General features: G+C 39.7%; 1 protein-coding gene across 1 annotated transcript in view; it reads right to left on the bottom strand.

Moving 5' to 3' along the window:
* FGF5 (fibroblast growth factor 5) overlaps window positions 1–25,971 on the bottom strand; it is a 119,497-nt gene that overhangs the window by 24,089 nt on the left and 69,437 nt on the right. The window contains exon 2 of the mRNA XM_073597953.1: window positions 10,545–10,648. Within this exon, the coding sequence (XP_073454054.1) occupies window positions 10,545–10,648 (104 nt within the window). The remainder of the gene's footprint in view (window positions 1–10,544; window positions 10,649–25,971) is intronic.

Here is a 25,971-nt window from a genome sequence, read left to right on the forward strand (position 1 = left end):
AATACATGTCAATGACTTTGTTTCTCATCTGTTCTTGAATTTCTTTAGATCACGGCGTGATGTGTTGCTTTTTGAGATCTTTTAGGGTGCTTCACTTCGTCAGACAGCTTTTATTTAAGTGATTTTTTGATTCAACAGGTCTGACAGTAATCAGGCCTGGGTGTGGCAAGTGGAATTTAACTCAGCTTTCCAAAAAATTGTGGTTAATCACAGTTCATTCATTCAGCATTAGAGGGGGCAATTACTTTTTCACATAGGACTAGGCAGGTTTGAACAGCTTTTTTCCCTTAATAAATGAAATAATAATTTAAAAACTGCATCTTGGATTTACTTGGGTTATATTTGTGTAATATTAACATTTGTTTGATGATCTGAATCATTTAAGTGTGAGAAAATAAACAACAATAAAAAAAATCAGGAAGGGGGCAAATACTTTTTCATAGCACTGTATCTCATATACATTTTTTATTAGGTATATGTTGCTTATTCACTTATTCATTTTATTTTATAATAGTTATATTTATTATAGGTATTTATTTTATTTGGAGTATTTGGGGAACACTGTACATTTATACACAAAACACTGTACATTTTATATACAATACTTTAGTATCTTTAGGAATATTGATACAGGAGTTATTAAAGTGGGTGCAGTTAGGTAGAGGCATAATCAACTTGTTTATCTGTACTATGTGTTTTTGAAATGTTATCATTGTACAAATGAAACCTACATTTTTACGTTTATTTGGAAAAAATAGGATACGTATTAGTAAACCCAGTTGAACCCAGTTACAGTGCCTTGAAAAATTATTTATACCCCTTGAGATTTTCCACATTTTGTCATGTTACAACCAAAAATGTAAATGTATTTTATTGGGATTGTATGTGATAGACCAACACAGAGTGGCACATAATTGTGATGTGGAAGGAAAATGATAAATGGTTTTCAATTTTGTTTACAAATAAATATCCGAGTGGAACCAATTGACTTCAGAAGTCACCTAATTACTAAATAGAGCCCCCCTGTGTGTAATTTAATTTTAGTATAAATACAACTGTTCTGTGAAGCCCCCAGAGGTTTGTTAGAGAACCTTAGTGAACAAACAGCATCATGAAGGTCAAGGAATACACCAGACAGGTCAGGGATAAAGTTGTGGGGAATTTTAAAGCAGGGTTAGGTTATAAAAAAAAATCCCAAGCTTTGAACATCTCAGGGAGCACTGTTCAATCCATCATCCGAAAATGGAAAGAGTATGACACAGCTGCAAACCTACCAAGACATGGCCGTCCACCTAAACTGACAGGCCGGGCAAGGAGAGCAATTAATTGGAGAAGCAGTCAAGAGGCTCATGGTAACTCTGGAGAAGCTACAGAGATCCACAGCTCAGGTGGGAGAATCTGTCCACAGGACAACTATTACACGCCACAAATCTGGCCTTTATGAAAGAATGGCAAGAAGAAAGCCATTGTTGAAAGAAAGCCATAGGAAATTCCCATTTTTAGTTTGTGAGAAACCATGTGGGGGACACAGCAAACATGTGAAAGAAGGTGCTCTGGTCAGATGAGACCAAAACTGATCCTTTTGGCCTAAAAGCAAAAAGCTTTGTGTGGCGGAAAACTAACACTGCATATCACCCTGAACACACCATCCCCACTGTGAAACATGGTGGTGGCAGCATCATGTTGTGGGGATGCTTTTCTTCAGCAGGGACAGGGAAACTGGTCAGAGTTGATGGGAAGATAGATGGAGCTGAAAAAGGGCAATCTTAGAAGAAAACCTGTTAGAGTCTGCAAAAGACTTGAGACTGAGGCAGAGGTTCACCTTCCAGCAGGACAAAGACCCTAAACATACAGCCAGAGCTAAAATGGAATGGTTTAGATCAAAGCATATTCATGTGTTAGACTGGCCCAGACAAAGTCCAGACCTAAATCCAATTTAGAATCTGTGACAAGACTTGAAAACTTCTGTTCACAGACAATCTCAATCCAATCTGACAGAGCTTGAGCTATTTTGCAAAGAAGAATGGGCAAAATTTTCACTCTCTAGATGTGCAAAGCTGGTAGAGACATATCCAAAAAGACTTGCAGCTGTAATTGCAGTGAAAGGTGGTTCTACAAAGTATTGATTCAGTGGGGCTGAATACAAATGCACGCCACACTTTTCACATATTTATTTGTAAAAAAAATTTGAAAACCATTTATCATTTTCCTTCCATTTCACAATTATGTGACACTTTGGGGGTTATTAACTAAAGGAAAATCCACTTTGCACTGCAAGTACACTTGAAAGTGCACTGAAAGTGCACTTGGAAGTAAAGTCGCTGTAGATATGAGGGGGACACGCAAGGAAAATAAAAAACAGCATTTTAGCTTGCACATAATTGGATGATAAAATCAGCAGAGCTTCACCTCATTTCAGATCTACCCCTTAGAATTAGAGCGACTGCACTTCCAGTGCAATTTAAAGTGCAGTTTACACTTGTAGTTTGCACTTGTAGTGCAATGGATTTGCCTTTCGTAAATAACCCCCTTTGTGTTGGTCTATCACATAAAATCCCAATAAAATACATTTACGTTATTGGTTGTAACATGACAAAATGTGGAAAGTTTCAAGAGGTATGAATACTTTTTCAAAGCACTGTAGGTACAATCACATGAGCGTTTTCACCATCAGATAGGAAATGCATTAATGCCTGGATCACTGTGAAAAAAATGCCTGTAAAAAGGAAATTAACGCAGCCCACATATCAAGACTGGTAAGATGCAATATAGTACATTGTTGTTCTCTGGTTTAGATACAACACTTTAAAACTGAACTCCAAGCAACCAGCTAAATTCGCAGATACAATTATTGACTGCTTTAGTTTTCAGTTTTTCAGTTTTTTTCACCTATTTATCCAGCCAGTAACGCAGTGCCTGTACTACAGTATCTACTCTATCTATGGAGGAGCAACAGAGATACCTTTGGATAGCAGCACTGTCTGGAGAGGGTGGTATTAAATGCAATATTAGATTTAGATGGACTTTACATAAGTGACCAACAAATTGATGTTGAACTCCAGCTAACTCTTTTTACGCAGTTACAGAAACATTTTTTTCCTGTTGAGATAAAGGTTGTAACCAAATAAATAAATGGTTTGTCTTAACCCTCTAACTTCCACTTTTGCTGCACAACTTGGTCTGCCAAAAGAAGTTGAAAAAGTTACTGGGAGGACTCAGAAAAACAAGGGCTGCTTTGTTAATGTTACTAACAGACTGCATTATATGTCATTTTTTGTTTTGCCTTTAGTACTACAGGGTAACAATGGGGTCACATTGAGTATGTTGAAGTCTACAACACCTGCCATCTCTAGCAGCATTCTTGATTAGACAGGTGTCTCTTCCACAACCATAGGAATAAAAGACAAAAAAAGTCCACATTACTCCTATGCCATCTATCTCATCAATACCATGTTGGCAAAACTACTGGCTTTGCAGATGGTCCCATTGAAGCTCCCCCTTCTACAAGCTTATAGACTGTGCTACCCCACAGTAGCATATACCCAGCTTTAATTTTTTGCCCAGAACACTATACCCTGCCCTTCTTTGGTATGTGAAAGGTAATGTGTCCATGTTGCTGGACCACTCTGTCAGTGATAAAGTCCATATGACAATAAACACCTGGTCCAGCAAGCTTCATGGCACACTTGGACAATTTACTGGATGCTGGGAAAAATGCAGGAGAGGCACAATGCTGGAGATGGTGGTGCAGCCCCATGTCTCGTACTTTGGTGTTGGTTATAGCACACAAGCCTTTATCCCCTGCTTATCAGTGATCTCATCCAACAACTCCTCAAAATGCTGCCATGTTGTTCTGCAGGTAGTATACAGTACCTGGTACACACCAAGCCAGAGATTCTGATAGCTTTCCAAGGCCATGCTGAGAGGTGGCTGACCCCATGCCATCTATAGGCAAGGTCATGTGTGACAACAGCACCAACCTGCTGGCCACCCTTCAGCAGTGGCAGTTCACCCATGTACCTTGCCTTGCACATGTCCTCAACCTAGTAGTGCAGCAATTTCTGATTAAGTACCTTGGCTTCTGAAAAGGAGAGAGCCTCTCTGCACTGCTCTGTGATGAGGATGGGATCACGTGGCAAAAGATTTACATTAGGAATACTGGGAACAAGGCCCAGAAGATGAGAAGTATGAAAAGTAAAATAAAGAATAAAATAAATATGAAGGTAAATAGTGATATACACTAATCCTGTTATAATGGTTTACGTTTCCCACTACCACCTGTCTCCTGAAAAGCAACAACATCAGATGAACAAAAAATTTTAAATTTCCCATTTTACTCATTCCCATTTTGCTTACATTTCTGTGTTGCCTACATTATGCTGATATACAGTACTGTAAATAACATAAAAGGATTTAACCATAGCTGTAACAAAATAAATACACGTGTTTTTACTTGATATAATTGCTTCCTTTTTTGTCCATTCTGTTGATTCTGACAAGTAACTCTACTACTGATCATAGGATGATTAATTTTATTTTCTTTACAACACATAACCGTTTTCCTCCATAGTTTTTTGCTCAGTTTGTAAACCATGTGACTGCATTCTAATTTCCCTCACTCATATAAAATAGCTTGCTTTTTAAAGTGGACCTGTCCGCCATTTTTAACTTTTAAACAGTAAACATCCTGACTAAGTGCAGGTATCACTTTACACCCTTTGGAAGTTGGAATTGGTGTTACTTCATTGAGGGTACTGCAAGCTTCTTTTTTTTTGCAAGGATCTCAGAGGACAATATGGGTGTCCTCACTGGACAGGGAGAGCAGATTTGTGGTGAATAGGTCTTTTTTTAAAAAACTTTATTGAACAGTTTTCGAAAAGTGTAATATAAAACATAGCCTTGGGGCATACCCCAGCTAACAGGTATACAAACACTTATAAAATAACAGTGTACGACCTGACTAACATAACAACTAACAATTGCTGCTCTGGCTTCAATAGTAAATGAAAAAGCCACAGGACTAATAAAACTTAGTAGCACTGGTCTCCTCCTGATGTGCCAGGACAATTGACAATAGTGTTATTAACTCACCAGCCACTCTTAGTGCATAGGTCTTCTTAATGGATACAGTACGTGAGGTTTTTGGCTGGGTGAATATCTTAATAATAAAGACAATAGGACATATTTTGTTGTGTCTGCAGGACTTTTGTTTTAAAAAAATAATAAAATTGTTGACTGGTTATGTAAATTTGTATTAAAGTCAAGTTTTCCTTGTATGCACAATAGGTTCAGTTCTAAATAGAATAGAGAAGTACCCTTAGGGTTCACAGTCTTAAATAAAGCTGAGCAATGTTTATAATACAGAGAGGAATTTTGCAAAGCATGCTGAATAACAGCAGGAAAAACATTAAAGTATTTGCTGATTTTATACTAGTTAAAGTCTCCATATATTCTATATCAGTTGATGTCACTATAAATCATGTATTTGTTTTCTTAAGGCAACAGCCATGCAGTAGCTTATTTCTATGGATTCTGCAGCCACCTGTCCATTACTAATCCTACCCATGAGGTTTACACATTCACAGCTCACTGTTGGAGAACAGCAATGTTTACTGCCTTCCTTATGTTGTGAAATGAAGGCAGTTTAAGACAAAACATTTTTTGACCCTTTTAATTAGGTTCTGTTTACAATGCAAGGCTGCAATGGTGTATGTTATTAATTGGACATGACATTGTGATTGCTATCAGAAGTTGCAAGCCAGCTAAAAGAATCAAGGTTTTTGACATGATGTATGCTTCTAAATCACTTGAGGCATGAAAAATATCATGCTATTTAAGTTCTGGGAAGATTGTGCCTGATGAACTGCTATATAAAATTACAAATCCCAACACAATAATGAATAGGTTAAACATATGCTTGGTGTTGTATTTGAACTAAAATATAATACCAGCAACAATAAATGTTTGGCATTAATATTTTTTACACTACACATTTATTTTTCAATTGCACCGATTTTGGACTCCCAAAGACAGAGGAGTGCTATGCATATTTGTAAAGCTCACTGCCATGCTTTTTGTTATGGCTAAGGCCACATTTTCATTTTTAATGGACCCTTTAGTAGTCTAAAGTTAGATTCTGTATTCAAACACATTCTTGCTAAAACCTGTTAACAGCTTGTTGAAAATGACAGTCAGGACTCCCATTAAAGTGTAATTAAACCCGCATCATTAAAAACTATCAATAAATGGTTTACATGCTTTTCATACTCTCTAAGTCACGATGGGATTCATTTTCTGTATTCAGCAAAAAACCTGGTTGATCCTGCTGTTCTCTATCTCCCCCTTCTGTCCCCAACTGCAGTTGGGAATTTTACAGAGCAGTGTTGGCAGCTAGTGCACATGCTCAGTGTTATTTCTAAAAAGAGGAAAGGAGGGTGCATTATGCATTACCAATGGTAAATTTTATTTAAAGCTGTATCAGCAATAATCATACTCACAAACGAGCATGTAAAAGAGGCTTATCAGTAGGTGAGACTGCGTCTCTGAACACCTGCAGCCTGGACCTTTAGCCATTTGTAATGCCATCTGACCCCTCCTATCAGGTCTGGGTTGTAGGTGTTCAGAGACGCAGTCTCACCTACTGATAAGCCTCCTTTACACGTTCGTTTGTGAGTATGATTATTGATGATATAGCTTTTAATAAAATTTACCATTGGTAATGCACAAGGTCGGTGCGCCCTCCTTTCCTCTTTTTACATTTTACTTTAAGAATACCCATTGTTCTGAGGAGGGCAGCAAGACTGCAGGCACCGTTTGATTTAGAGGGTTAGTTGCACCACCTATCCATAGACTAAGCACCCAAGCGCAGGAGATTATTGTTGTTTTGTTTGCAGTGTTATTTGTAGCCTGAGGATTTCCACCCTATCACATGTGAGCAGCCTATGTAACTATAGAGCAGGGGTCTCAAACTGGCTGTCCCATCATGCCTCCACCTGTGGAAGTCATGTTTATAACTTTCAGTCTTGCAATGCCTCATGGGAGTTGTAGTTTCACAACAGCTGGAGGAACGCCAGTTTGAGACCCCTGCTATAGAGTCACACATGTGGGCATATACACAGTGATAAATGACAACCCACTCTCTTCCTCCTCCTTCATGCCCACAAACCAGCTAAACATAATGGGGGTAAGAAAATACATCTTGATTGATGGTGGCTTCACCTCCTTTAGACAAAGACTGGAGGACCCTGACAAAGCCTGTGGCTGGTAGAAATCTGCCCCCACCATGGTATTGCCAAAAAATATTAAATATTTAATTTCAAATATATATTTGTATGACAATTTAAAAAAGCCTATTGATATTAGATATTTATTTTTACTCTGTATCCTAAAGGGATTATATTTTATTTTAAACATGATGTGACCAGCAGCAGATGATGGGAAAGAGCTGGGTCATGTGACAGCTGTAAAAATTCACTGTGTTAAAATAAAAAATCAAATATTAATAAAGCGTCAGCAATAAATATATAAATAACCAATTAGAAAATAAATTAATAATAAATATAAAAACCTCAATTCCTAAACAAACGAAAAAATCACACTGTTGTATACACATAGACATGTATAGTAAAAAAAAAAAGCCTCCAAGTGAATAAACAGAAGGAGTCCTTTAAATTTGATAAGTAACTGCTTCTCTCCAAAAAAAAACTGCCAAAATGAATCCACAACCTTCACCCAGATAGTGGTAAGATGTAAGCTTACCAGATAGATATGACCCACTAGTATAAGAGAAGTCATAAACAGCATGACCAATACAATCAGGTATCTGTCAGGAAAGACAAAATATACCCAGGTGCATAGTTATGCTCAGACAGAGAATTCCTGTTAGCCAGAGGTGTGCTCGTACAAATGCACACGCATGCATACGTGTGCACGCTGGTGCACACGCCCACCACTAGATTTGCACCAAGTGGACTATTAAAACATCTCTGCTGCACTAGGAACTTGCCTTATGGTCTACAGCATTCTGCTACCTGCTCCTTGTTCCTGAAATCCACTGAAATCCACTCAATGAAAGGGACAGGCCAGGGACTATAAGGCTACATAGGAAAGGATTAGACAATGCTGGACAGCCAGGAAATGAGGTGGGATCTATCTGACATATAGCAGCTTCTAATGCACACTGTGAAATCATAGGTAGTAAGCAGTTCCAGTACAGGGGAGGAGCCAGTACAACTGCGCAAAACTAAATGTAAGGCTGGAGTTCAACTTTAAGTGTTATGCCCCGTACACACGATAGGATTTTCTGACAACAAATGTTTGAGAGCAGGTTTCAATTTGTCCGAAAACAAGTCTTCTGAGCATGTGAACACAATTCCAACGCACAAAAGTCCACGCATGCTCGGAATTAAGCAGCAGAGTCGCACTGGCTATTGAACTTAATTTTTCTTGGCTCGTCGCATGTGTTGTACGTCACCGTGTTCTTGACGTTCGGAATTTCTGACAACATTTGTGTGACCGTGTGTATGCAAGACAAGTGTGAGCCAACATCCTTCGGAAAAAAATCCATGGTTTTGTTGTCGGAAAATCCTATTGTGTGTACATAGCCATAGAGTTTTTAGTAAAAATAAATTTATGAAAAGTTTCACTTGTTTTTGGTACTGACCAACTAGTGATCATCTCTAATTTGACTACAGTAAACAGAATGTTTATTGCTTTCTTTACAGTATGTTACAGCAGTGTACATATTCCTTTTGTTCTTTGTACTGCCTTACTGAATAAGCTGAAGGGTAGCACAGTTTATACTTCTAATACTAACTTTTTTTTTTAAACTATTCTCAATATTGCTTTGAAACATTACAAAAGGTATGGCAAACAAATGACTGCCTCTTTTCATAAAAGTTGAGACTGAAATCAAATAGTTGGGATAATATGCTTCGGCTGTATGTACAGAGGAATTTAAGAGAAATAAAAGTGTATAGGTATGTCATCTGAAATCCATAAACCAATAAAGTTGAAGAAAAAGAAGTAAAAACTGTACACTTTGTTTTACCATAAAAAACCTCATCATGTAGAATGTGTGCACTGAAATCAGGATTTCCTCATATATATTTCTCTATATGAAGATCTATCTTTTAAGTTCTATGACTAATTAAAAAAAAAAAAAAAAAAATAGGTCGCTCTAAAATGGCTTTAAGGCTTTTTCATCTTTGAAAACTTTTTGTCCCAGCCTTTCCCAGGCATCCATGTTTCCACGGTCACTTTTTAAAATCTTTTAACTGCAAAATTGTATTGATGTGCTTATTGAAGGTATTACCCCATGTACAAGACAACAACTGAAGCTCTTTCATAAGGTTTTTCCAGCAGTTGAATCAGTAACATGCCTAAGATAAATCATACCCTTGTATAAACATTGATATTAAGGCTTATGATCCTTCATACCCTTTTTATGACTTCTTCATCCCCTCACATGCATATTCACTGTTGTAGAATTGAGGGTATTCGTCAAAAATGTTTAGCCCATGCACATGAGGGTTTGACAATGGAAATAGGTTTAGTGTGATCATTTTACCTTCCTACTTTGTCACATGATTGTCAAAATGGTCATGGATACTTTGGGACATTTTGAAATGTATAAGAAGAGCTGGCCATACACTGATCGAAATTTGGCTGGGTCAGAATTTTAATCAGTGTGTGGTTATTTTGATAAACAGAAACCAATCATTTTATTGACTTCTTTCAAAGGGATATGCTGGAAAATGTTTGCAGCCGCTGATCATTGTATTCTAACCATGGAAAGTCCTGCTATCTGAAAAACAATGTCGCAGCGGGGATGGAGTAATCGATTCATTTTTTTTCATTCTGTTCCCTGGCTGAACAAAGAAAAAAACACTCTTCTAGGCTGGCTTAAATAGAATTGCTGTAGCATTTCATCTAACAAAACAGAAGAAAGACAACAACTTTTGTGGAAGTGACTGGTCAATGTGGCCAATCCTTGGGCCATGGATTCATTTACAGTAACTGCAGCTACTTAATTAAACACAAAGCTCAAAAAAGTGTGCCCTGGAACTATGAAGATTGCTTAGTCAGGTAGGAAGGAATACACACTAGAGTCATTTTCATTTAAATAATAATTTAAAGTAATGAAATAATTAAACACACTTTTATCTTCTTTCCACTTGCCAACAATAAAATCACACTTATGATATAGTTAGATCCAAAGGTATACCCGAATAAATCACTAATATATAGTGTACCTGGCAAGTTCTCTTTACCTGGAAATTAAAATTCAACATGCATTTAAACGATAATTAAAAAAAACAAAAAATATAAATAAATAAAACACAAAAACAAATAAAAAGCTAAACAAAATCTAGCAAATATTCCACATAATTTTTTGCACATTTCAACTTTTTATGTTGATAAAAAGATGGATGTTGATTTACCTTCTGGAAATAATGCTTAAAGAATTATTCAACAGTGCAATTAAAAAGACAAATGTGTGATATAATGAAATAAATATTTACATAGAGTATATTGTTACTTACAGTTGCATGTAGTTTTCCCTTTTTAGACATGGCTAGAAATGAGTTGCTGAAAACTCCTCTTATTCCCACAATCCCCTGAGACACAGCAAATATTTCCAAAATACCTAGAATGACAGAAATCCCAAAATAAAGCACTGCTTCTGGGCTTTGGGGAGAGAGAGAAAGAAAATAATAACAGCTCTCATTTTCTGAGGTTGTATGCATCTATCTTTCAAGAAGACTGTGTAAATCCATCACTCTTTTTATTAGCATTCACTTGAAACTAAAGACTACTCAGATGTCTGGGGAATCTGGCTAAGAGTTTTCCCTGAGACATCGCTGACTAGCTACTAAGCTACTGACATTTGTTAGTATGACATAAAACAATGATTGTGTGGTGGAGCTCCCAGACTTTGGACAATAAATACGTCTTTCCCTTTAGGACTAACCTTGCCTGTGAAAATTGTTGTAATCAATTGCAAAACTGTCTGCAGTAGGTCAGTGTACATAAAGTGATTGACTGTTATTGGTTTGCAACTTGTTGGCAGAAAACAATGACTAATCGCTCATTGTTTTAATATTATGGAAATGTATAATGATAGACCATAATCCTCAATTGTGTCACATAAAGCAGTTCATTCTGCAACAAGTAACATGGTTGAAATCATGTCCAGTGAACCTGGTCTTGTAGATGTAAAATAAAATGCTGATAAACACGTATATCTCAAGAACAAATTCAGACATGTAATGTCATGTGCTAATGTGTGATCCAAGCCAATGATTTCTGAGAGGGGTCAAAATACACACCATGCTCTTTTCCTAACCACTGTTCAGAATCGTTTTGAACCTTTTGAATAGGGACAGTCCCCATAGGGATGATAGATACATCACAAATTATCATGATGATTGGGGTCATCAATATCAATCACGTGATGGCCATTTCCCCCGAACTCCTTTGGGAGGTAATTGGTGGCAACAACAGAACCGCCCTTCTGACTATAATTTTGCTGGAAGAAGTGGTCCTGTTGATGGTGGTCTTAATAGATTTTTTTTCCCAGGGCCATAAACAGCAAAAGGGGCATAGACCTAAAAGGGGCACCAGAGGGGGGAGGAGGATGCGCTTAAAAAAGGAGGGGGTCTGAGGGACTCTGGTCTCTTTAATTTGAGCGGGACCGTTTTATCTAATGAGGAGAAACACGTCCTGAATCATGGCCTCAAGTTTGCCCCTTCAACATCATTGAACAAATTTGAAACGTATACTGACGTGCAAAAATTCATTAGAAAAGTCAGCATTCAACGGCATATGATCTCGAACCCTTATCATTCTAATGTGGCTGTCTCGGTTAATATGCGAAATTCTGGACTGTCTAATGCGTCTCTGTTTAACCCTCTGGGCCATTTGGCACCTGCTATTTCTGTCTTTAGGGATTTGGTGAATAAAGATCTACAATCACTACAGATTAAGAACAATAGAAGGGAATATTTTTCAAACTTGTTGTTTACAAGTTAAAATAAATTTTTTTGCTAGAAAATTACGTAGAACCCGCAAACATTATATACATTTATTTTCAGACAACCTAGAGAATAAAATTGCGGTCATTGCAATACTTTATGTCACACCGTATTTGCGCAACAAATGCCATTTTTTGGGGGAAAAAATACATTTTTTAATTAAAAAAATAGGAAAACAGTGAAGTCAGCCCAATTTTTTTTTAGATTGTGAAAGATAATGTTACGCTGAGTAAATTGATACCCAACATGTCATGCTTCAAAATTGCACCCGCTCATGAAATGGCGACAAACTTTGACCCTCAAAAATCTCGATAGGCGACATTTAAAAATTTCTGCAGGCTAACGGTTTTGAGTTACAGAGAAGGTCTTTTACTAGAACTATTGCTTTCGCTCTAACGATCACGGCAATACCTCACATGTGTGGTTTGAACACCATTTACATATGCAGACGCAACTTACGTATGCATTCGCTTCTGCGCGCGAGCATGGCGGGACGGGGCGCTTTAAATTTTTTTTATTATTTATTTTACTTTTTATTTTTTTATTTTTACACTGTCCCTTTAAAAACAAATTTGGATCACTTTTATTCCTATTACAAGGAATGTAAACATCCCTTGTAGTAGAAAAAAAGCATGACAGGACCTCTTTAATGTGATGCCATATCAGGAGCAAAAGAGAATCAGGAGCAAAAGAGAGGCATTTTAGCTTTTGATTATACATTGAATAATAAGCTCACATTGGGGACTTGCAACACTGAAGAGACTTGACAACATTGAGAGGAGTCTTCTGCTCACTGAGCAAGCAGTTGATGTGGAGCAGGGGTCTCAAAGTACTGGCCATCTACGGCCCACGGGCCGGTACTTTGAGACTCCTGCTCTACATCAACTGGTTACAAATGGCGCGCAGGCAGGGCTGATCCTGGGCGGGTACGTGGGGCGCACCGCGCAGCGGCTGGGGGCTCTCTCTCTCCCCTGCGTTCTCTCCCCTGCATGCTGCTGCAGCCCAGCACACACAGTAAAGGAAACAGACACAGCACAGGAGAGCAGAGCGAGAACAGAGCAGAGGGAGGATCCACCCATCGCCCCGCCCACCTAGGCTCTGATGATCATTCAGAGCTGTGCTCCCTCAGAGGCTGTGCCCGGATCCAGGGTCCTGCTGCCACCTCAGGGCGGGAGATCATGGCATTCTCGGGGTACCCTGCCACTAGGACCTGACAGGAGGAGAGGACTCGGGAATCAGAAGATCAGGCCACCAGCTGACTGCCAGGAGGAGAGGTAAGTGAGCCATCACACTGAGGCTGAGCAAAATCCTTAGTGGAGTGACTGGGGTTGAAATTTGTGAACAGCGGGTATTTGTGAAGTGTTGGGGGGAGTTATTTGTGGAATGTAGGTGGTAGTGATAGGGTTAATAGTGCGTCCGTGGACACCAATGGTGGAGGTTAATAGTGCATCTGCTGACACCAATGCTGGGGGTTAATAGTGCGTCTGCTGACACCAATGCTGGGGGTTAATAGTGTGTCCGCTGACACCAGTGCTGGGGTTAATAGTGCGTCCGTTGACACCAATGCTGGGGGTTAATAGTGCGTCCGCTGACACCAATGCTAGAGGTTAATAGTTTGTCCGCTAACACCAATGCTGGGGTTAATAGTTCGTCCGCTGACACCAATGCTAGGGATTAATAATGTGTCCGCTGACACCAGTGCTGGGGTAATAATGGGTCCCCTGACACAAGTGGTGTTTTTGAAGTTTGAAAGTTTGCATGCGGCCCCCATGGGATATGAAAACTTGTCTTGTGGCCCTCAGGTAATTTGAGTTTGAGACCCCTGATGTGGAGGGTGGAGGGGTAAATCTGGATGATCAGGTAGGCAGGTTGGATACTGTAATTAAAGGTAGTGGCATAAGTTCACATAAAAGGAAGGTTGGTTTTGTATTTGAACGCCCAAATAAATTTGCCAGGTTGGGTTATGATGTGCAGGTAACAAACCCAGAGGCGGCAGCCCTAGATGTCACCACTACCCCTAATAGATGGGGGTAAAACCCATTTAGTAGGGGTGGTGGGAATAATGCAGTAAGGCCTTCTTGGCCGATGGTGGTCATAGGGTATCATATATTCAGGAGGACTTATAGAATTTTTGCCCGGATTGCCTCAACCAACTGGTTTGCTGTCTTCCTAGTGGCAGGGTTATATTTTCTGAAATATTTATTGTGCCATGCACAACACAGAAAAGATTGTGGGAGCTTAGAGACCTGACTTTGTTGGGGTACAATCTATATGCTAAAAGCGATTTGCAGATAAATGGAAGGGGTCTGCTGTGCTAGGGGAGGGGTTTAGAGGAAGGTTGAACGTGTATTTAAACTGATGCTGGGTACATAAGGGCTGAATGTTGGGAGACATTTGCCAGTTCCAAAAAAAGAATGCCAGACATTTGGCCCATGTGTAATATGGACGAGCACGTTGGAAAACCAGCAGCTGACCGACTCCCGATCATCACTCCCTGCCAATGGCAGACAGCGCTGATCAGAGTGTTCTGGCGGGGCGGGGGGGGGGGGGTAGGTCGCTGTACTTACTTTGCATAGTTGGTACAGCGGCTCCAACCTGCTGGGTTGAATGAAAGAGACAAATAGTGTGTACCAGGCTTGAGATTGAGAGGGAAGAAGAGTTAGAATACAAAGGGGCAGATAAGGGGTCAGACTAAAATGGGGGGGGGGGGGTTTGGCAGGTGATAAGGCGATTCCCATGTTACAAAAAACACTGGCAATTACTGGACTCTTTGCGCTACAAATAAAGATATGTTAAATACAATTGCAAAATGAATTAAAGTGTATATTCTCTAATACCAGAATTCTGCAAAGCAATATAGGAAATTTGGAAGCTTTGGTGCATGAAAAGCACCATGATTTAATTGGTATTGCGGAATCTTGGCTTTATTCTTCACATGAGTATTCCTGTTAAAATTACTGGCTATCCTGTTTTTGGAGAAACAGGGTACAATTAAAAGGTGACAGTGAGTGTGAAAGCAGATCTTTTGTAAATGGTACTGAGGCATTATGGGTGAAATTACATACTGTATATGTGTACATATTGCAAAGTTAGTTATTGGCGTTTTTAAAGGGATCTCCAGTGTTAATGAGGAGGGAGAGGCTCAGCTCCTTACACAGACAGAAAGGGCTGCAAGAGCTGGGACAGTGGTTATGATGGGTGATTTTAACTACCCCAAAACTTACTGGTGTTTTGGCACTGATAGAACAATAAAAGGGTGGAAACTTATTACACCACAATTTTATGGAACAGTTTATGGATGCTCCCACTAGAAATGATGCTCTGTTGGACCTGTTATTCTTAAACAATGTGGAGCTTATTATCAATGTTCATATAAAAGTAAATCTGGGTAGCAGTAACCATAACATGATTTCATTTAAGTTGTAAACATCAAGCACATACTGGAAAGATAAAAACACGTTATAATAAATAAAAAAAGTCCAATGCTGAGGGCTGCTCTCCAAGACATGGGCTGGGAGGGAATATTGTCATCAAAGAACACAACAAAATTCACAATGTTTCAGATCAACTGAATGTGAATATATTCTCCAAGGCAATATGTTGAAAAAGTTATTTGTTGCTTATGTGAAAAAAGCTTTAAGAATAGGAAAAACATTTGAAGATATTAAGAAAATGAAGGAGCACATTCATCATTTGAACGTTATAAAGAATATAACAAAGTATGTAAAAAAAAAAATCAAGATTGCAAAAATTTTATTACGAAGGACAGGTTTCAAAAGAGAGAAGGACCAATTCCCCAAAATTCTTTAAATACAGTTTATTAATGGTAAAAAAGATAAGGTCTTAGCATGTATGCTCTTTACAAAATACCTCAGATGTGTTGACTGGGTACAATGAGAAGGGAAATTAAATACCTTCTTCATCTCTGTATATCAAAGAAAAACAGTGGGGATAAAGTCCATTATGGGGATAGTATTGCTATAGCCTCAAATGAATCACAATTGCTCAAAATTGATATAGTCCATAAATAGACATAATAAAGGTGAATAAAGCACCTGGACTGCATGGCTTAAACCCACATGTTCTCAAGGAGTTAAGCTCTGCTTTTTCAAAGCCATTGTCTATAATTTTAAGAGCTGGGTTGGCACAAGGCCAATGTGGCTCCTTCCACTTCCAGCCCGGCCACTATATACTGTATATTTGGCTGGGCAGGAGCTTCCTTGGATTGGAAGGACATATTGGTTGTCCTGACATCCTCGCTGCTTGTGTGCAGACACAGAGGCCACTCAGCTGCGCGATCTGTGATCATTGTGTCCCTCAAACATAGCAGATTACAGATCGGAGTACAGCGCCAATTTCATTGGCCCTGTACTATGTGATCCCTGTGACCAATCACAGCGATTATACATGTCAACAAAAGCTGCAATGCTGCAGCCTTTGAATTCTCTCCTCTCACAGCGATTGGCTGGGTGAGTGTGTAATAGAGTACTGGTCACTGTACTACACATGGAAGAAGTAAAAATACAATCACAAACTACAAAAAAATAATCACTGTTACTGATCACTGTCACTAGAACAGTGCAGTGTGACTATGGTGACATTGTACTGCTCTGGTTAGTGATCAGAGGCACTGTAAGCTATTGCAACATACAGTGTCTCTGATCATAGGCCAGAGCAGTACAATGCCACCATAGAGACATTGCACTGCTCTGGTGACAATACACTTTTTCTTTTAGAGCTCATCTACACTTGCAGTGTTCACTGAAGAATGACCTGCATTTTACTCACTCTTCAAAGAGCATTTAACAGGTGGTGAGGAGGTATACTGCCTCCTCTCTGCCTGTTTTAAATGCCTATATACTGGACAACCATGCCACAATCACGTGGCAGTTACAGGGGCCATTTCACTTGGATGGGTCATGCTTAGCAGGAGGTAGTGCCCATCAATTGCAACAGGGGGTTTAATTCCTACCGTGGCATGTGTAAACCCCGGTCACTACCTTCCCAGCTAAAGGGGGAGTGGTTGAGGCAGTAAAAATTTGGATCAACTGCAGGGTTTTACTGCCCCTAAACCACAAGTGTAAACAAGCCCTTACAAATTTACCACACCGGTGCAGCCTGTCACAGTGTTCCTGAACACCACTACACCAATCCACCACCACCAGGCAGTCTCATTCATGTCTATTGGGACACTGTGACTACATGGGCACAGCTGCTGCTCCCAATTTTTAATCCGTGCTGGTTCAGGTGTGGGTGCAAGGCCCCAAGCACAGACAATGTGACCAGCCAGTCGCAGGGTCCTTGATCACCATCACACTAGTCACAGTGTCACTAGACTAGTGCAACCCACAACAATGTTCCTGTTCCCTAACCACACCAGTGCACTGCCATCAGAGTGAGTGCAGCCATCAACAGTGTCCCTGATCTTCGCCACATCAGTAGAATGTCACCAGAGTCAGTGCAGCCAGCAACAATGTTCCTGATAAACAAAGACCAGTGGAGTGTTGCCTCTTCCTGCGGCCTGTACTGACCAGTGGCCTGTTTACTAACCATGTTTCTGCCTACTGTCTGGACCAGTACATTTCCTGTCTATTGAGCATACTTTTGTCTGCTGCCTGAACTAACCTATGTGCTTGTCCCACTGACTACATTCTTAAGATTCACCAGTCCAAGCCATCCCCTGTGGATAACTGCATTACTGGAACAATAGGAACTGTTCACCCTTTGTTCATACTCCTTTACTTCCTAGCCAGTGAATATGGCATTTCGGGGGGCAGCTACCCTGTTTCCCCGAAAATAAGACCTAGCGTGATTGTCGGTGATGGCTGCAATATAAGCCCTACCCCCCAAATAAGCCCTAGTTAAAGGTTGTAGGTCTTATTTTCAGGGTAGGGCTTATTTTCGGGGAAAGAGAGTAAGGCTTATTTGGAGGGTAGGGCTTATATTGTAGCCATCACTGACAATCACGCTAGGTCTTATTTTCAGGGAAACAGGGTATGTACCAGTAGGCTAGGCTTGTTTGGTTTATAGGAACAGGGACTGCTATAAGTGGCACTACACTAAGCTATATTCCCTGACTCATACAGAGGCGACCATTACAGTACACTGTTTTTGATACAGTTGGTTGATTTTGTGACACACAAGATGCAATGTCTGGTACATAATCAAACATTGAAAAAGCCTCACATTTTGTAAACCCATACTCAGGAGGAGTAGCAGAATGTGTTTTGGGGTGTAATTTTAAGTATGTCCATGTTTTGTGTGAAAAATATCATATAAAATGAATAACTTTGTGAAAAAAATTATTTTCCTTTTTATTCTACATTTTCCAAAATTTTTGGCAAAAAATTAAGTCTTTAAAACACTTTCCTTCTAAAAATATCTTGGAGTATTTACCTTCCAAAATGTGGTCATTTTATGGGTGTTTCTACTGTCCCGGTGCTCCAGAGCCTCCAAAAATGCCAAAGGTAGTCAGGAAATTAGATGCATAATTTTTGCCCCTAGAAAGTTTTAAGACTGTGAAAAAGTCTCACATGTGGCATCCTCAGGGAGGAAAAGTAGAATGTGTTTTGGGATGCCCATGCTGTGTGTTAGAAATATCCTATTAATTGTCAACTTTTGATTTCCACATTTTCCAAAACTTGTGGCAAAAAAAGTATATTTTCAAAAGACTCACCACTTAAACTTTGAGAGCTTGCTTTCCAAAATGGGGTAATTTTGTAGGTGTGTCTACTGTCCTGGTGCACCAGGGCCTCCAAAAATGCAATAGATAGTCAGGAAATGAGATGCATAATTAATGGCTCTGATAAGCAAGGGGATGCTCCTTGAATTTTGGGCCCCTCTATACATCTAGGCTGTGAAAAAGTCTCACACATGTGGTATCTCCATATTTGGGAAGAGTAGCAGAATGTGTTTTGGGGTGTAATTGTAAGTGTGTCTACGCTGTGTGTGAGAACTAACTTGTTAAAATTCCAATTTTGTGAAAGCAAAACACATATTATTTCCTTACATGATTTTCCAAAGTACTCTGGCAAAAAATTACAAGATCAAAAATGTCATAATGCCTCTTACTAAATACCTTGGATTGTATAATTTTTTAAAAAAAGGTAATTTTATTGGTGTTTGTACTATCTTGGCATTTTACAGTCTCAATAATTGAAATAGGCAGTGTGTACATCAGGCTTTATTCCATAAAAACAATAGTGTGCAGCATGAAGTGATGGTGTATGGGCATGTATCGCTAAGCCTCCATGCTAAAGAGCTGCACCCACCACCACAACTGTTGGAGATGGTGAAGTCTATGGCCGCCCAACATGTAACTTTTATCCAGTCAACAGCAGCAAACCATCAGTGGAGAGAAACATGCAGTGACATGTTTCAGGGTCCCTGTCCCCTTTCTCAAGCTTCTCTCTGCTTCTCTTCATGACCACGGATTGGATCAGTTCCAGATCTACCCAGGAGCTGCAGGATTCTTTTCCCTAAATCTTGCCTGCCCTTTGGACTGTTGTGGATTTCAATATAGACAAAGTTATTTCCACAAGTAGTTCTGGACATTTTGTGTGTGCTCAATTTTCAAATATATATATCATGGTTTGTAGACTCTATACAGATGAAATAACATACACACTCAGACTAATCCTCTTAGATTGTAAGCTCTAAGGAGCAGGGCCCTCTGATTCCTACTGTATCAAATTGTATTGTACTTGTACTGTCTACCCTCAAGTTGTAAAGCGCTACGTAAACTGTTGGCGCTATATAAATACTGTATAATAATAATAATAATAAATAGAGTTGTGCTCAAAAGTTTGCACACCCTGGCAGAAATTGTGAAATTTTGGCATTAATATTGAAAATATGACTGATCATACCAACAAAACTATCTTTTATTTAACCACTTCAATAGCAGGCTATAGTCATATGAGGTCCGCAGATGGGATCTCTCATCCTGGGCGGGTGTCATATGACGTCCTCGGCTTCTCGCCGCTCCTGCGGGCCCCCGGGGGCCCGAAGCACGGCGATCGGGGATGAGGTGTGTCTCTCGTACACAGCCCATCCCAGATCCGTGTAAAGAGCCAATAAAAAATGGCTCTTTACCACGTGATCGGCTGTGTCCAATCACAGCTGGTCACACATACTGTCCACGTGCATGGCACTTGTGCATGCCCCCAGGGCTCGCTCAGAGCAGCGATCGAGGATGAGGCTTGTCACCCTGACACAGCCCAACCCCGATTGCAGTAAAGAGCCAATGAAATTGGCTCTTTACCACGTGACCGGCTGTGTCCAATCACAGCAGGTCACAGAATGTCAACAAACCGCGGTAACGAGATGTTACCGGGTTCTCCTCCTCACACATCGATCGTGCGTGAGAAGGAGGTTGTGGTAACAGCTTGTTACCGCCTACAGTGTACACCAACACACACTGATTGTCCCCCAATAAAGAGGATCTCACAGTCCATCAAAGTACCTGTCACCACCCATCAAAGTACCTGTCACCACCTATCAAAGTACCTGAGTATCCGAGTAACTGAGTACCTGTCACAGCCCATCTGAGTACCTGAGTACCTGTCACAGCCCATCTGAGTACCCGAGTACCTGTCACAGCCCATCTAAATACCCGAGTACCTGAGTACCTGTCACAGCCCATCTGAGTACCCAATACCCTGAGTACCTTTCCCAGTTCATCTGAGTACCCGAGTACCTGTCACAGTCCATCTGAGTACCCGAGTACCTGTCACAGCCCATCTGAGTACCCGAGTACCTGTCACGGCCCATCTGAATACCTGAGTGCCTGTCACAGTTCATCTGAGTACCTGAGTACCTGAGTACCTGTCACAGTTCATCTGAATACCCGAGTACCTGTCACAGTATATCTGAGTACCCAAGTACCTGTCACAGTCCATCTGAGTACCTGAGTAACTGTCTCAGTTCATCTGAGCACCCGAGTACCTGTCACAGTTCACTTGAGTACCCGAGTACCTGAGTTTCTGTCACAGCCCATCTGAGTACCTGTCACTGCCCATCTGAATACCTGTCACCACCCATCAGAGTACCTGAGTACCAGTCACCAGCCCATCAGATTACCCGAGTACCTGTCACCAGCCCATCAGAGTACCCGAGTACCTATCTCCAGGCCATCAGAGTACCCGAGTACCTGTCACCAGCCCATGAGAGTAACCAAGTACCTGTCACCAGCCCATCAAAATACCCGAGTACCTATCTCCAGGCCATCAGAGTACCCGAGTACCTGTCACCAGCCCATGAGAGTAACCAAGTACCTGTCACCAGCCCATCAAAATACCCGAGTACCTATCTCCAGCCCATCAGAGTACCCGAGTACCTATCTGCAGCCCATGCCTCATAGAATATACGTTGGGGTGTTTGCTTTCCAAAATTGGGTTATTTTGTGGGTTTTGTGTCCTGGTGCTGAAGGACGTTCAAAAGTGTGATAGGTAGGAATTAAATGAGAAGTGTAATTTATGCTCCTAGAACGCTTGAAGGTACTACTTCAATGTTGTGCCTCTGTATGTGGCCAGGCTGTGCAAAAGTCTCACACATGTGGTATCGTCATACTCAGGAGGAGTAGCAGAATGTGTTATGGGGTGTAATTGTTGCTATATACATGCTATGTGTTAGAAATATCTTATAAATTGACAACTTTGTGTAAAAAAAAAAAAAAAAAATAGATTTTCATTTCTTTCCACGTTTTCTGAAGACCTGTGCAAACAAAAATTAACCATTCAAAAGACTTATAATGCTTCATAGAATATACGTTGGGGTATTTGTTTTCCAAAATGGGGTCATTTTGTGGGTAATTCCATTGTCCTGATGCTCCAGGGCCTTCAAAAGTGTAATAGGTTGTTAGGAAATTAGAGGTGTAATTTATGCTCCTAGAACGCCTGACGGCGCTCCCTGCTTGTTGGGCCTCTGTATGTGGACAGGCTGTGTAAAAGTCTCACACATGTGGTATCTCCATACTCAGGAGGAGTAGCAGAATGTGTTTTTGGGTGTCATTTTTGCTATATACATGCTTTGAGTTAGAAATATCTTATAAACTGAACACTTTTAGTAAAAAAAATACGTTTTAATTTTCTTACCATGTTTTCCAAAGACTTGTTGAAAAAAATGAACCATTCAAAAGACTCATAATGACTCATAATGCTTCATAGAATATACGTTGGGGTGTTTGCTTTCCAAAATGGGGTCATTTTGAGGGTAATTCCACTGTCCTGGTGCTCCAGAGCCTTCACAAATGTAATAGGTCGTTAGGAAATTAGAGGTGTAATTTATGCTCCTAGAAACCCTGATGGTGTTCCCTGCATGTTGGATCTCTATGTGTGGCCAGGCTGTGTAAAAGTCACACACATGTGTAATCACCATACTCAGGAGGAGTAGCAGAATGTATTTTGGGGTGTAATTGGAAGCTGTGTGTGAGAAATAACTTGTTATTATGACAATTTTGTGAAAAAAAAATCTTAATTTTCCCAAGAATTGTGGGAAAAAATGACAACTTCAAAAAACTCACCATGCCTTTTCTCACCATGCCTCTTACTAAATACCTTTGACTGTCTACTTTTCAAAAAGGGGTCATTTGGGGGGTATTTGTACTTTCCTGACATTTCAGAGCCTCAAGATTGAAATAGGCCATCAGTGCATCAGGTGTGATCAGGTGTGATCAATTTTCAATGATTTGCACCATAGCTTGTAGACTCCATAAATTTCACAGAGACTAAATAATATCCACTAATTTGGGTTATTTTTACCAAAGAGATGTAGCAGTATAAATTTTAGCCCAAATTTACGAACAAAAATGACTTATTTGCAAAATGTTATCATAGAAAATAAAAAAAATATTTTTTTTTCAACATTTTCGCTCATTTTTCACTTATGTCGCAAAAAGTGAAAAACCCAGTGGTGATTAAATACCACCAAAAGAAAGCTCTATTTGTATGAAAAAAATGATATAAATTTTGTTTGGGTACAGTGTTTCATGACTGAGTAATTGCCATTCAAAGTGTGAGAGAGCTGAAAGCTAAAAATTGGTCTGGGCAGGCAGGGTGTATAAATGCCCTGTATTGAACTGGTTAAGGATAGAAAACACATGAAGCCATTTATTATCACATAGTTTTTTGGATCCTTTTTAAATCATAATGATAACAGAAATCACCCAAATGGCCCTGATAAAACGTTTACAAACCCTGGAATGTTTGGCCTTGGTACAGACATAGAAGGTGGCACACACAGGTTAAAATGGCAATTAAAGGTTAATTTCCCACATTTGTGGCTTTTTAAATCACAATTAGTGTCTATGTATAAATAGTCAATGAGTTTGTTAGCTCTCACATGGATGCACTAAGCAGGCTAAACACTGAGCCACGAGGGGGTAGAAAAGAACAGTCAAAAGACCTGCGTAACAAGGTAATAAAACTTTACAAAGATGGAAAATGATATAAAAAGATATCCAAAGCCTTGAATATGCCAGTCAGTACTGTTTAATCACTTATTAAGAAGTGGAAATTAGGGGCTCTTTTGATACCAAGCTAAGGTCAGGTAGACGAAGAATGATTGCAGCCACAACTGGCAGAAGAATTGCTCAGGATACAAAGAAAAACCCACAGGTAACTGGAGGAGAAATACAGGCTGCTCTCCAAAAAAATGGGGTGGTTGTTTTTCTGGGGCACAATTTAACAATATTTGAACAAAAAAGGGCTGCATGGTTGAGCTGCCAGAAGGTAGCCTTTACTGCACCAATGCCAAAAAAAAGTCAATGGGGCATGTCAAGGTGGTGTTGGGCATATTGTAACCAGGCTTTTTTGTGGAACTTGTACAGTAAAGGCTTCTTTACTGTACAAAAGGCAACTTGACCATGCAGCTGTTTTGTGTTCAAGTATCATCATATTGTGCGCCTTAAAAACAACCACGCCATATTTTTCCAGAGCAGCCTGTATTTCTCCTGAGGTTACCTGTGGGTTTTTCTTTGTATCCTGAACAGTTCCTGTGGCAGTTATGGCTGAAATCTTTCTTGATTTACCTAGCCCTGGCTTGGTATCAAGAGATCCCCAAATTTTCCACTTCTTATTAAGTGATTGTACTGACTGGCATAGTCAAGCCTTTGGATATCTTTTTATATCCTTTTCCATCTTTGTAAATTTTCGTTATGTAGGTCTTTTGACTGTTCTTTTCTACCTCCTAATGGTTCAGTGTCTAGCCTGCTTAGTGCATCCATGTGAGAGCCAACAAACTCATTGACTATTTATACACAGACACTAATTGTGATTTAAAAAGCCACGAACCTTGGAAATTAACCTTTAATTGCCATTTTAACCTGTGTGTGCCACCTTTTGTGTCTGTACCAAGGCCAAACATTCCAGGGCATGTAAACTTTTTATCAGGGCCTTTTGGGTGATTTCTGTTATCATTATGATTTAAAAAAGGATCCAAAAAATGATGTGATAATAAATGACTTCATGTGATTGCTATGCTTAAATAAAAGACAGTTTTTTGGCATGATCAGTCATATTTTGAATATTAATGCCAACATTTCACAATTTCTGCCAGGGTATGCAAACTTTTGAGCAGGACTGTAATATACACCTATTTTTTTTATTTATTTTTTTTTACCAAAGAAATGTAGCAGACATCATTTTTCAGTTTTGGGCTCCAGTTCACAGAAAGGATGTTGAAGAACTGTAGAGAGAGCAAAGAAGGGGAACTAAACTGATAAGAGGCATGGAGGACCTCAGCTATAAAGGAAAGATTAGCTTAACTGAATATATTCTCCGGTGACAAGGGACATTCAAAGGGGTATATAATCACTATGTAAGAAAACAATAGCCTATATGATGAATTTGGTGCAAAGTTATTCAATTTACCACTTTCCCTCTGGGGCAACATTTTTTATTTTTTTTTACAGATATGTTCATATCAGGTTTTTGGGATTTACTTAAAACTCATTGAACCTTATATATTTTCTGAAAGCAGAGGCCCTGTAGAATGCATAGTTACACAGTTACATAGTTAGATTGAAAAAAGACACAAGTCCATCTAGTTCAACCAAAAAAAAATCATACAATCCCATATACACAATCCTTCACCCAGAGTTGATCCAGAGAAAGGCAAAAACCCCAGCAAAGCATGCTCCAATTTGCTACAGCAGGGGAAAAAATTCCTTCCTGATCCCCCGAGAGGTAATCAGATTTTCCCTAGATCAGCTTTACCTATAAATGTTAGTACCCAGCTATATTATGTACATTTAGGAAAGAATCCAGGCCTTTTTTAAAGCAATATACTGAGCTTGTCAGAATGACCTCTGGAGGAAGTCTATTCCACATTTTCACAGCTCTTACTGTGAAGAAACCTTTCCGTATTTGGAGATGACATCTTTTTTCCTCTAGACATAAAGAGTGCCCCCGTGACCTCTGTGATGAACTTAAAGTGAATAACTCAACACCAAGTTCACTATATGTACCACTTATGTATTTGTACATGTTGATCATATAACCCCTTAATCTCCTCTTTTCAAGAGAAAATAAATTCAGTTCCTCTAATCTTTCCTCATAGCTCATGAGCTCTTCCATGCCTCTTATCAGTTTGGTTGCCCTTCTCTGCACATTCTTCAGTTCCCCCGATATCCTTTTTGAGAACTGGTGCCCAAAACTGAACTGCATATTCCAGATGAAGTCTTACTAATGATTTGTACAGGGGCAAAATTATATCTCTCTTGGAGTCCATACCTCTCTTAAAACAAGAAAAACCTTTGGAAACAAGAAAAACATTTGGAAACTGCAGCTTGGCATTGCTTGCTATTATTGAGCTTATGATCTACCAAACTCCCCAAATCCTTCTCCACTATGGATTCCCCCAGTTGTACCCCCCCCCCATATGTATGGTGCATGCAACATTAAACCTCATTTGCCACTTAGTTGCCCAAGTAGACAGT

Source organism: Aquarana catesbeiana, linkage group LG01 (assembly GCF_042186555.1).
Source record: "Aquarana catesbeiana isolate 2022-GZ linkage group LG01, ASM4218655v1, whole genome shotgun sequence".
In the NCBI taxonomy this organism is placed as follows: Eukaryota; Metazoa; Chordata; class Amphibia; order Anura; family Ranidae; genus Aquarana; species Aquarana catesbeiana.